Source organism: Agelaius tricolor, unplaced genomic scaffold, assembly GCF_023055355.1.
Source record: "Agelaius tricolor isolate 1412-34295 unplaced genomic scaffold, bAgeTri1.0.p SCAF_1, whole genome shotgun sequence".
In the NCBI taxonomy this organism is placed as follows: Eukaryota; Metazoa; Chordata; class Aves; order Passeriformes; family Icteridae; genus Agelaius; species Agelaius tricolor.
Genome location: NW_027269261.1, coordinates 97,981,916 through 97,995,192, shown reverse-complemented (window position 1 = coordinate 97,995,192; position 13,277 = coordinate 97,981,916). Strand labels below are relative to the sequence as shown.

The 13,277-nt window shown below is 38.1% G+C and overlaps 1 protein-coding gene across 13 annotated transcripts in view; it reads left to right on the top strand.

The window, feature by feature from the left end:
- ADGRB3 (adhesion G protein-coupled receptor B3) overlaps positions 1-11,858 on the top strand; it is a 446,577-nt gene extending 434,719 nt beyond the window's left edge. For 7 of the 13 annotated variants that reach the window (XM_071445338.1, XM_071445310.1, XM_071445364.1 and 4 more), the window contains 3 exons: positions 724-759; positions 9,024-9,128; positions 11,045-11,858. In XM_071445338.1, coding sequence (XP_071301439.1) covers positions 724-759; positions 9,024-9,128; positions 11,045-11,233 — 330 coding nt within the window. In that variant the 3' untranslated portion in view covers positions 11,234-11,858. Of the gene's footprint in view, positions 1-723; positions 760-9,023; positions 9,129-11,044 lie in introns of those variants that run through there. The other 6 variants (XM_071445396.1, XM_071445348.1, XR_011681988.1 and 3 more) reach the window with 5 other exon arrangements.
- The last annotated feature ends 1,419 nt before the right edge of the window (positions 11,859-13,277 follow it).

The following is a 13,277-nucleotide window of genomic DNA, read 5'->3' as shown; positions in this document are numbered from 1 at the left end:
GCTTCTTTTTGATATAATTTGACTTTATAATTGATTTCTTTTTGGATCTAAAAAATTCTGTGCTAAATTATTTGTAATGTGTCTAAGCAATCATATTCTGTTGCATTTTATACAAGTGATTACTTCACTAGTAAATCATTCTTGCTTTATATCAGATGCTTTGAATCAGATTTGTCATAAGTTTAAAACAAAGTCATTGCTTTCTCCATTCAGATTGCCATTGCAAACAAACAAGCTGAAGCTGTGGCTTCGGCTTGATTTTGCTGTCATTTATTCCATTAAAATCAATGGAGTTGTACCAATGTAAGCCTGATGTAGGAAAGAATCAATTTCTGTAAACCTGTAAAAAGTCTAAATCATAGATATGTATAGGTACCTGCGTAAAAATGTATAAATATGATGATAATTTTCAAATACCACAGAAAGTATAGAAATATTTTATACAGCAACAGGTTCAATTGCATGCAAATAACATGCACATTATGCATCCCACTGAAATGCATTCTGGTTTATTTCAGAGAAAATATGATGATACTGGTCTAATAAACTATGCAAAGTCACACATTACTCTTAAATTATCAATATAAAAATCTCTATCTTCTTACAAAATACCTAATATATACCTGATAGGAACAAAAGAATGTTATTTAGACTCATTAGTATGATTTGAATAGTCCCCTTGTTAATAAAACCTCTTTTTTCTTTTTTTTTACTGCTTAATAGAGAAGAAAATCACGTTATTCGGACCTTGACTTTGAAGTAAGTTTTACTGAATTATTCCTGAATATTAAAAGTATTTTCCTAAAAGTAAATGTGAAGTGTTCATTTTAGCAGATTTTAGCCTTCTGGCATAGTAAATGTGATAGGGGATTCAATTGGTACTGTACAGAACACGATGAACAATTCATTAAAACTACTTTGGTGCAACTTGTTTGCAAAATATTCTGAGATCAGACTGTCATATTGCAATATTAACCATCATGATTTCAGTTTTTAAATTCTTTGCCTTTTCATTTTCATCTGGGTTTGGTTTTTTTTACTTTTTTTCTCTTTTTTTTTTGGCTGGCTATCTACTTACTGGGAAAGCGTGACACTTTTATAGGACAGGCTAAATCACAGCAGAAGTTTGCTTTGCTCAAGAGATATTCAATAATTTCTTTTCTCTTTCCTCAATACTACTTTACTGAAATATGACTTTCACATCCAACTAGTGATTATGAATGTGTCAAATTTTGAATGACATAGTGCTGCAGGTGTCAAAGCTTATGGATCACATGCTATATAAAAAATACAGTTCATGTAAGGTTCTTTAGGTTGGATATGCATAACTTCCAACTTAGATCCTGTCAAGTGAGAAGGTTTAGTTGTGTTCTTTAATGACCATTTTGTTCTCGGTCAATATGATTAAGTCTCTTAGAGATTTGTTTGAAGTTTTTCTCTCTGATTTCTACCAGAAGGAATACAGCAGTTAGTTTTCAAGGGGCTGTTCATAATTTAAGGTTTTCACATAGGTTGTCTATTCAAGCATAGAAGTAGTTGGCTATAATACATTTTGTGTGTCTCCAAAGAAACTGAACAATTATATTTGTATAGAACCTACAGATTGTGGGCTAAAATCTGAAAGCCTGTGATCAGCACATATCAACTATAACTCAAAAACTCCCCTGTTTGCAATTACCCTAAACATGCTTTAGGATAAATGCATAGAAAGGAAGAAGAAATACATGAAACAATAACAAAATTCTGATGAGCAAGCAACTCTAAAATTAAATTCAGGCAGAAGTTTTATAACTGTAGTGATATAAAGAATTCTAAGCTTTAGTGGTTTTGTCATTGAAAAGTAGAAATATTACAATGAGAGCATTCTCTGTGGCAACAGATACTAAAACATTCTTCCTGTCACTCAGGAACATAATCCAACACCAAATAAACACCCACAATGCAGTACACATTTCTCTCAAGAAACAGGATTCCTCATTACATAATTTCTCTTGACTCCATGGTTTCACAGACTCACAGAATGGGTCATGTGGTCCAACCTCACTGCTCAGGCAGGGTCATCCTTGAGCACATGGCACAGGATTGTGTCCAGATGATTATTGAATAGCTCCAGTCAGGGAGACTCCACTTCTCTGGGCAGTCTGTGCCAGTGCAAAATCACCTGCACAACAAAGAAATTCTTCCTCATTTCAGGAATTTCCTGTGCATCAGTTTCTGCCCTTTATCTCTTGACCTGTTGCTTGGCACCACTGGGAAGAGCCTGAAAACCTCCTCAACACCACTTTTTAGATACTGATGGGCAGTGATGAGGTCCACTCTCAGTTGTCTGTTTTCAAGGCTGATCAGGCCCAATTCCCTCAATCTTTTCTCAAAAGATCGATGCTCCAATCCCTTAATCATCTTTGTTGCCCTCCCCTGGACTTGCTCCAGGAGCTCCATGTCCCTCTTCTACTGAGGAGCCCAGAACTGGACTCGGAACTCCAAATGTGGCCTCACCAGGGCTGAGTAGAGGGGCAGGATCTCATTCTCTAGACCTGCTGGCAATGCTCTTCCTAATGCACCCCAGGACACCATTGGCCTTCTTGGCCACAAGGGCACTGCTGGCTCACAGAGAGCTTGTTATCCATGGTTCTTCTTCCACATTGTCCATGGACACCCAGGTTCTTCTCTGCAGAGCTGCTTTCCAGCAGGTCAGCACCCAGCCTGTCCTGGTGCAGGGGACTATTCTTCTCCAGGTGCAGGATCCTGCACTTTCCTCTGTTGAGTTTCAGACAGTTCTCTGCTCACCCCTCCAATGTGTCCTGGTCCTTTTGAAGGGCTGCACAGCCCTCTGGGGCACCAGCCATTTCTCCCAGCTGTGTGTTGTTGTTTATTTACACCTTTTTCTTAACTTGTTTGCAGTATTGCTGTTCCATGGCCTAGTATTTTTAGGATTACCATTAAAATGCAGGAAAATAGTTTTTTGTAAAAAGGAAAGAATGGAACCACTGGGAGTGAGTGCTGAGGAACTGAGAGCATCAGCAATACTGTGCCAATTGCTAACTGTGTTTTACAAGTATTGATGCAGACTAACCCCATCTCACCCCCCAGCTTTATGATTTTTCTGATTAAGTCTGTGGACTTTTCTGTATCCTTACACATAACACGGCTGTCTAAGGTAAAATAAAATTAAAAAGCCAAAAAATGTTGAAATAATGTGGTGTGGCCAAAATGCTGCTCTTTGGATCCCCCCAAAGCAGCTTGACTGCAAAATGGAATACAGTCTGGAGGTAAGATCAAGCCAAAGGGATTGAACATTCTACTTAAATGTTTAACACTTTCTCTGCTTTGTCTGTGACCAGTGCCAGCTGGCACTCTCTGAGACAATGCCCTTCCATATTTCTGAGGATTCTAAATCATAAAATGACACGGGTGTGGTTCTGAAGATAAAAAATGTTAAGTATGCAGTGTGGACAAGGGTGGGACAAGTTTGGCTGCTTCTGTCCTTTTCCTTTTAACACTCTCTCTGCAGTCTCTACACCCTCAACCTTTCACACATGTCTCTATACACATTCAAGAAAAATACTCCAGCTATGTCAATCTTAACAAATTAGACATTTGAGGGAATATTCCTGGGTGCCAAAAATGCCAGCTTTTAAATGGATTAGTTTTTAGAAAGACCATCACTATTTTCATCTAGACCACCCTTTTTTCTCCAAGAAATTCTTGAGTGTCATTAAGGAACTCAGTTCAATCTGGATACCATTCACAATAGACAATTTGCTTTTAGACTAAGAGAATTTATTAGCGCTTAGTATTTATGGAGACCATTCCATGTAAGATGTTGCCAGAGAATAGTTTTGGACATGTTTGGCTTATTACTATATACTTACTCATGGTTTCATATTTAAAATAAAAAAGAAAATAAGATTATTCTAGTGGCTTCCAATGGAAATTCACCTTCATATAAATAATTTGAAAGAAAAACAATAAATATACATTTAAAAAATACATGAGAAAGGCCATTTTTCTCCAAGACCCACAGAAGAAACACAAAGCCACCTGCTATGCAATATGAACAAAACGAGACTAAGACTATATAACATCACAAACTACTCTCTGTCTCTGTTATCCTCAATACATGTAGAAATATAGATGTAGTTTTAAGGGCCTTTGCAATGGATTATAAATAATGAAAGTCCTGTGTCTTGTGTGGGTTATAGAAAATGTATCTCAGTCAAACGTAAAGGAGAGAGAAAAGGATGACATCAAAACTGGCATGGGCTTACCATAGATCTCAAGGTGGTTAGGCGGGGGAGTATCAAAACTGGGCACCTGTATCTTGTTTTCCCTTTTTTAAGTAGCTTGCCATTATATTCTTAAATGATCCTTTCATGTAGGAAAAAGGAAAAAAAGAAAAAAGACTGTAACAAACAGGGCTTCGTCTGTCAGCAGGAACTATACATAATAGTTTCTGCTACATAATATACTGTCCACAGTTAGAATTTGTAAAACACTGACTAATCTAGTCGAACTTTGAAGTTTGCTAAATGAACAGTCAACATAAAATAACTTTACAGCTCTTTTCTTGCTATTAATAAAGATAAGTTTGGACTCATTCATGCAGTCTGGTGTCCAAAACATGAGCAAAATTATTGGTCTGGACATTTTGGATCCTCTCTGCCACAGGCTCTGCTAACCCTAGCTAAGTGCCCTCCAACTCCTGTCATTTTTTCTCTACAGCTGGACAGGTAGCTTTTTCATTAAGTCTCAGCACTAACAGTTATCTGTCAGATCAAATAAAATTCATTCTAATTATGTTGAACAGAAATACAGATGCTGTAGAAATTCCCAGGAGGGCTTTATAATAGGTGAACGCTGGCAGTTACAAAAACATACAGGAGAGCTAAACAGTACTATTGGCATGCATTTTAGGATTCAAGATCACAATTACCTTTACATTCTATGAGAGACTCTGACTTTTGGATTTCCCCAGTCACCCCGCTCTCTCATTTCTATCAGCCATTCATTGGATCTATTCTGTTAACAACATTTATGCCAAATAATTCAGAAAATGCCTTATTACCTTGATTTCCAGGAGTCAAGTCATCTCTAGCTCTGGGGGAGAACAAGGATACACAGAACAAGTGTGAATACTAGACTGTCTTCTTTCCTTTCCACAGATCAGTAGACTTGCACCAACAATAATGCTAAATTGATCACTGCTTGCTGGAGCTGCATTCTTTTAGAATTTCATCTGCCATAGCTATTTATTATAATACTACTATAACTCACAAAAGCTTAAAATCATTCTCTTACTAACCTGAAGACATCTCTTTAAGGCAAAGGTAAAAAATAAATATGCCTGCAGGTAAAAATTATTTCCTGTTCCCAAGTTTGGCAACTGATCATCTTGAAACAGCAGCATGTTTCCATTAGAGGTCTGGGAAGGCATTCTCCCATCTGTTCTTTCAACTTAGCTGTTTTGTACACTATTTGAGAGAGACCATTTTTAACTGCAACAATGTAGAAAATCTCCAAGGCAAATTAAATTACCTGGTAGTGGTGATGATGGTGATGATGATATTGGTATTTATGAGATTGACCACAAATCATAGAATCGCTGACTAGCTTAGGTTGAAAGGGGCCTTAAACATCATCTCGAGCCAAGCCCAAGCCACTGGCAGGAACACCTTCCACTAGACTAGGCTGAGCCTCATCCAACCCAGCCTTTAACACTTCCAGTAATGGGAGATCCACAACTTCTCTGGCTACCTGCTCCAGTGTCTCATCACCTTCATCATAAAAGTCTTTTCTCTATATCTAATCTAAGCCTACCCTCTTTCAGCTTAAAGCCATCACCACTTGTCCTGTCTCTATATGTTCTTCTAAAAAGTCCTTCTCCAGCTTTCTTGCAGGCTCCCCTTAAAGTGCAAGGCTGCTGTACAATCTCTCCAAAGCCTTCTCATCTCTGTTAGAGATGAACAGCCCCAATTCTCTCAGTCTGAATTCATAGGAGAAGTCCTCCAGCCCCCTGATCGTCTTTGTCACCCTCCACTGCACTCCCTCCAATATGAACCCTTTGTTGGGAACCCCAAAGCTGAATACAGTACTGCAGGTGGAGTGTCATTAAATATTCATGAGTATATTTGTCTTCAGTTAGAGTTTAGCTAAATCCCTGTCATAAATAAAAAAGGGAGCTGGTTACAGAGTTACGTTCTAAGTTCTCCCTATCTTGCTGACAGCCGTCCACACTGAATCCTTTTCTGTGAGTAGGTGATCATCAGAGCAAGGCATAGACTCTTCAAAACACACACTCTATCTGACTGAAGAGTAGAAATGTAGAAGGGGTGTCGATTCAGCTTGAGCCCTTTAGGGTGTGGAGCGCAGGAGTGATGGAACCTTCAGGAGGCACCACAAGAAGATGTGTGTCTGCAGCCTGGTGGCTGACTCTGGCGCTTCTGGCAGGGATGCAGCATCAATGGGCATCTGTGCAGCTGCATCTAAAGAAAAAGGGGCAGCACAAGTTCATTTCCCATCCTTTTCAGACCCTAATGATACTACAGTCATCCTAGTATTACTGGTCAAGACCACAGGCTTTGTATTGTTAAAAGTTAGTATTTCTAAGGTTAATAAATGGGTGTTGTCCACATTGCTCATTTAATAGAGAAAACAGAATAACATGCTACAAATACTTTGTAGGTTGTTTTCTCATAAAAGAGAAAGAGTTACCCAACCAAGCATATTTTCTAGAAAGGAGATAAGATGGTGCTTTCTAACCAAAAATTTTTTAGAAGTCTAGAAATTGAGACTTAAAGTTGGAAATTTAAGTTGCTGCACCTTCAGTTCAGATTGTTCTTTATAAGCAATAGGGAGGTAGTGGGTGTCAGTGGGTAGGAATTATGGAATGGAAGCCAGGAAAACACAAAGTAACCAAAAGATCCATGGGTACATGTTCATACCAGTCATGCTGCTATAAAGAATAAAATGTAAAGATTTTTTTTCTGGCAGAGTTCCCAGTGCAAGTATTTTATTTCTCCTCCCACCTACTTCTCCTCAGGAATAATGTAATGAACTGAGTAAGACATTTGCATTATTCATGTTTGCTATTTAATGACATCTTGGGTCCATGATTAAGGAAAAGATACCAGAAAGTAGCATTCTCTATGTTCCCAGCTTTCTACTAAAAAGTTTCCAAATGGAGATACTTGTTTCACAGACTTATGTTATTTCCTGCCTTTTAGAGCTAGTGTTTTAACCCACCAAAACTGTTTTATTCCCATGACCATGTCTCCTTTTATAAACCAATAATAATATTTGAGGTAGAACCCTTTTTAAAAAATTTTATGTATATGAAAATTGCTATATACTCTTGTCTCTACCATAGCAGCAATATCTGAAAAGAATCCCTAGGAAGTCACTTAAGTAAAACTCCCCTCATAAATTTTGATAGCTATGTCTAGTTAAATTACCTTTTGCAAGGAGTTTATTACCAAATACTGCAAAAGGTTTTCCCTTATTCACCCCACAACTCAAGTTAATAGGTCTTTAATTGCTGATGTCTCATGTCTCTTTGTGAGACATATTGCCAAACTTCTTTCCTCAGAAGTGAACAACTTCTCAAGCTACTGTGTGGCTGTATTAAAGTTAATAAAGATATTAGAGCATAGCAGTAGAAATTCCTGGCCAAAAGAGCAGACACGTTTCAGGAAATCTCTAAAGACATAATGCAAATGAAGGGCAAAGTTGGCATTGATAAAGGAATATTGAGAGTCAGCTGTTGCCACTCCATTTTAAAAGGTACTAACCTAGGCTTGGCAGGGGTGTTATTTGATGGAAAGGGTCACACTCAAGCACCACATACATAAGTTTTCAGGGTTTCACTCACAACTCCAGGGAAAATCAGGCTTGACACAAAATCAGGACTTGCACAAAGGCCTGTGTCCTGCACCTTGTCTGTCAGCATTCCTGGTTGCTGCCCTGGCTGTAATTCAAGTTCAAGCAGTTACAGAGCTTAAGAAAAACAAAGCCAAGCCCATCCACTGTTGGACTGAGGTGAAGCATCCTCAGAGCCTCCCATCCCCGGAGCACAGAACCATGAGACTGGTCAAACAGCAAGCAGCCTTCAGCTTGGCTCCAGAGGCTGCTCTGAATCCATAACTGAGCATGAATTCCCTTTGAAAACAGCTCTGATGAGCATAGCTTACAACCGAGGCTTGAAAACAGGCTTCACTCTCCAAGTAGTTGCCCAGGCAGAAACATGGCTGAGGCCTGTGCACTGTGCATTGTGGGGGCTCTTTGGGGTCACCCCTCTTTGGGGTCACCCCTCTTCCACAGGAATGCCAATATTCGAATGCAATAATTCATTTCTGTGGAAGAGTGCCCTCAGCATGGGCTAGAGGGAGGACAGTTTCCAATTTCTTTGTCCATGAAATAAGAAAGCAAGTAAAATTGAAAAAATGTGCCTACTTTTCTTAATATGAATGCAATTTCAACTGCATTTTATGGTGATTTGAATGACAAGAAGATGTCTAATTAAAAAGACATAACATTTGGGGGGTTTCCATTTTGAGCCAAGATTTCTGAGTTCAGCATTCTCATAAAAATATTCCAACAGGGACCATTTAAAAGTGCTGTTGCTTTCCTATAGAAATTAAAATTTAAGCATCTATGCTGAAAACAGAAGTTCTAGAAAATATTCTTGATATGCAAGAAAAACATTCTTCTGAGAAATTGCCATTATTTTCAAGAAACTTCCAAGCTAACATTAGTGGCCTCTACTTTCAACAACTTAATAAACATAGGGTTAAAACAGTCTCTTGTACACAGGAGGAGCATTAAACACAGCAGAGAGAATGGCCAGGGCAATTCACTTCCATTGGTCAAATCTATAGGGAAAAGATGACCCTGCCAAATTCAATTTACTTTATTATGTTGGAAAAAGTAATGCTTCTCTTAAAAAAAAAAAAAACCAAAACAAAAAAACGCAAAACAAAACAACCAGATTCAATTATATATATAAGCAAGTATATTCCATTTTGCAGAAGGTCATGCATACAAGAAAGAGGCATATGGAATTGTTTCAAGAGTTAAATCAGAAATTTCAGACTCTGGACAGATTTCGGGATGTACCAAAATCAGGCAGTATGGTAAGTGTCCTTCTATTATATTTAAAATATGGTGGATCTTAAACAACAGTGAAACAAGAGCCTTTTGAGTCCAGTGCATTTCCCAAGACCTCACCTTTAGGTACCTCAGAAATGAGAACCAAAGCTATTTTCAGTAATCCAGCCTATGATGAGACTCATTACATTCTACAATTAGACCACAACTAACTCACTAACATCATTATAGATGACAAGTAATTGAGCTGCAGGGAATGCATTTCAAATCTGTATGTGCCTGCTGTGTCTAAGGGCCTTTATACAGAGAAAGCAGCTCACTGATATAATTTGACCAATAAGGCTTTTCCTCTAGCTAGGCAAGGGAATAATAAATTAGATACTACAAACAAGTCCAGATGGGTTTACCTGTACATGCAATTGTCCAGAAAGCACACAAGATCTCTGTAATGCCATGTCTTTTCCAAAATAGATGTATAAATATTTACCATGGGAAAAGCAAAAATTAAATCATCCTGAGTTGAGGCTGCTATCATCATAATTCAAATTTATACAGACACACTCATACACACATGCATAACACTCTGACTACACCTGATAATGAGAGCAAGGAAATAGTTGATGCTACCTAATTAAAACAGCTCATTTAGTCTGACATATTTTTATCAGTAATATTTTGATTAGTAATAATTTTTATATAATTTTATAATGTGAAACTTGTATATTAAATGGAACTGAGCTAGAATCATTGTATTCTATAACTTTTTCAGAAGAGCTGCTTTCAGACATGAAGAAGAGGTATTAAGCAGATGTGAGGCCAATGGATTTACATCTTTTACATCATCTTAATCCAGCAGAAATTTAGCCCTGATTCTTTGATGAACCTTTATCTGTGATATGTGTTATTTTGTATCAAGTTCTCACTCACTCCTCCTTTTGAGATCAGCTGACATGTAACATTTTCATTTGTCTCCCTACTTGAGATTTGCTATTCACATAAAGCTTGAATTAATTCAAAATCTCAAAGGGAATCTCAGTGGAAGAGTTGTGTTTACTCTGTTTCACATTGGTGCTGTGCTTTTGAAAAGTCTGCTAATAAAAGCTGCCTAGAGGAATGGTTTGTTTGTGAGACAGTCAGAGAGTGATCCAGGTACCTAAATATAGGCATCACAGGCTATTTTAGACAGAGGTCTTGGTTTACACCACAGCACAGGCAGCAACGATACAGGGCTCAAAGGAGATCTGCACCTCTCGTGAAAGATAGTTGGAGATCAAGCAGAAAGTTCAAAGGCATCTTAGATGGTGCAAAAATACTGTATTTTAGCAACTAAATCCCACTCATCATGTTACAGCAGAAATCACTAATTAAATTGGTCCATCAGGTCTTTTACCTTATAAAAGGTAGCATTAAAAAAAAAAAAAAAAAATTCAGTAGAAAATAACCCCCTTTCAGCCTGTTAATCCTAATATACATGAGCTCATCCACCTGCAAGGCAAGGTGGCTCTCACAGCATTTTCAAGGTTTCTGTCATTCTGCCATGCACCTGCCACAATTTAAAATCCAGCAGGCAGTCTCGGTTTCAATCCACTCCATATTTCAAGCCACAAACTCTTCTCTGTTACCTTCCTTTCTCTTCTCCCTCTTTTCTCCCACTCTTAGAAAGATGTCTATTGGTACTGGATCTCTCAGCCCATTCCTCTCACATTGGTTCTTGTGAAAGAAAGGGCTTAGCTGGCAGCTCAGGTGAGGAGCCTGCCAAAGTGTTGATTGTTCACAGAGAAAGAGTCGCAGCGGTGCCGAGCACCCGCCAGCCTGGCTCCCTGCAAAGCCATTTCCCCTCTCCAGCTTCTGTGTCTCATGAGAGCACGTCAGCAATCAGCCTTATAAATGGAAACTGCATTATTTCATCCTTGATTTTAATTCTTCTCTCTTTGGTCTTCAGGAGAACTCAGGACCGAGCAAGGCTCCATGGGACAGTTTCAAAACCACAGGTGACTACCAACACTATACAACGATAAATGTATTAGACACAGAGGCAAAAGATGCTTTAGAACTCAGACCAGCAGAATGGGAGAAGTGTCTGAACTTGCCTTTAGATGTGCAAGAAGGTGACTTTCAAACAGAAGTTTAACAAAAACGAACTGAACAAAACAAAGTAAAAATAATTCATTGCACTGACAGTAAAAAGACTTTGGGAATCCTGACAATCCTGACACTCCTGTCTGAACATTGCAACTCCTTTATGTCAGGCTCTTCCTGTGCCAAATGTCAGTGGTTTTTTTCGTACAGTTTATTCCCACTAGTGCAGCTAGTGGAGAACCAGGTGTACAATTCTTACCATCGTGTGTTGTAAGTACCCGTGGAATGGATTTGTAAGGTAATCTTTATAGATAAACCTCAAGCAACGATTCATGTTGTAACAGCTTCATCTGGTTTAGTTTTCAAAAAACTTCACCATGAAGCACAATGTATATATATATGCAGTTTTTAAAGTTTATAACAGTCTGTTTGGCCATTACTACACTTTTTACTTTATAATATAAAAGCAAAGTTTTTGTCATTAAATGAATGTCTGTTGAGCTACATTCTTCATTGCTTTAAATGCAATAAAGTAATAATCTCACTTTTATATGAATAATATATTTCACATCTTTATTATTGCAGTTTTCTCTGGAAAGCTCAGAATAGCTTTCTCTGCTGCAGCTGTGTATAAAATATTTAAAATGTTGTATGGTGTAAATAAACCTTTGTCTACATATCAGTTTCCTAGTGCATTTTATTCCATATTGTTTCTCTTAAATTTTAATATTTATACAATTTTCTATAAAACACAAGTATTGAATATGTATTTGCAGTTTTAATAGCATGTTGTATGTAGCTTCTGCAAAGTTTCTAAATCATATTAGTAGGCTTGTAGCCATTCTGAATTTTCTTAGGGGTTTTTTTTCCAACAATGTACCATATAAATTGGACTTGTCTGAATACTATTACAATTTTTCTGTTTTATAAGAATTTTTTTCTCATTGTAGAAAGACAAATAATGGAAAATAAGTTAAGTTTCAATGCACAGCACCCAAAGAAAACACTGACTTAGAATCTTGTGCATGCTCTTCTTGCTGTATAACAAAAAATTATTTCAAGATAAAAAAAGTTCCTAAGTATTTTAGATTTTTAAAAAAACCAAAACAATGAACCAAACCGAAAAAAACTGAGTCAGTTTCATCATAAATCACAAGCAGAATATGATTATTCTTTGTATTGAAAATACAGTTAAACTATTAGGAATAGAAAGATTAAATCTCCTTTTCCTTCCATAGAATCAAAACCAGATCTTCAAAAATCTCATCTACAGCATAGCTGTGGGGGACAGAGATGGAAGGATATCTCAAATCTTCAGATGTCAGAGTTCTAGAAAAAAGTTTTAAAAACTATTTTGGTTTCTGCTGTACAAAAGTGAATGTGCTGCAGCCTACTAGCTGGAGAAATCTTAGAGAGGAAGAAAACATGACCACCAATCTGCTAAGGAGGAGAAAAGATAAGAATAGAGGCGTGTCAGTGAGAACTTAACCCAGAGAGTTGGAAGAGGAAGATCAGCATCCATCTGTTAAGAGAAAAGTACTTAGGATCAACCTTAGGACCAATCTTCAGAAACAGTTTCAGTTTGACAATTTTTTCTCCAGGCCATAAGGTATTTTTAAGTCACAAAAGGGAGCCTGACTTTGCCTGCTTTGAGTGAGCACATCATGCTGAGTGAAGACTTCTCTAATCTAATGCCTCAGGGTCTAAATCTTTAAACAAGAAATAATTAACCACCAGCCTGGTGCCAGGTCCAGCAACTGGCTTAGGTGCCTGGAGGTTAGATGATGTAGTACCATCACCCTGGGTAAGTTTGCAGACAACACTAAATTGGGCAGGAGTGTTGATCTGATGGAGGGCAGGAGGGCTCTGCAGAGGGATCTGGACAGGCTGGATCCATGGGCAGAGGCCAACGCTGTGTGGTTCAACAAGGCCAAGTGCCAAGTTCTGCCCTTGGGTCACAACAGCCCCAGGCTGTGCTACAGGCTGGGGACAGAGTGGCTGGAAAACTGCCCAGCAGAAAGGGAATTGAGGGTGCTAGTAGCAGCATTTGGACATGAGCCAGTGTGTGCCCAAGTGGCCAAGGAAGCCAATGGCAT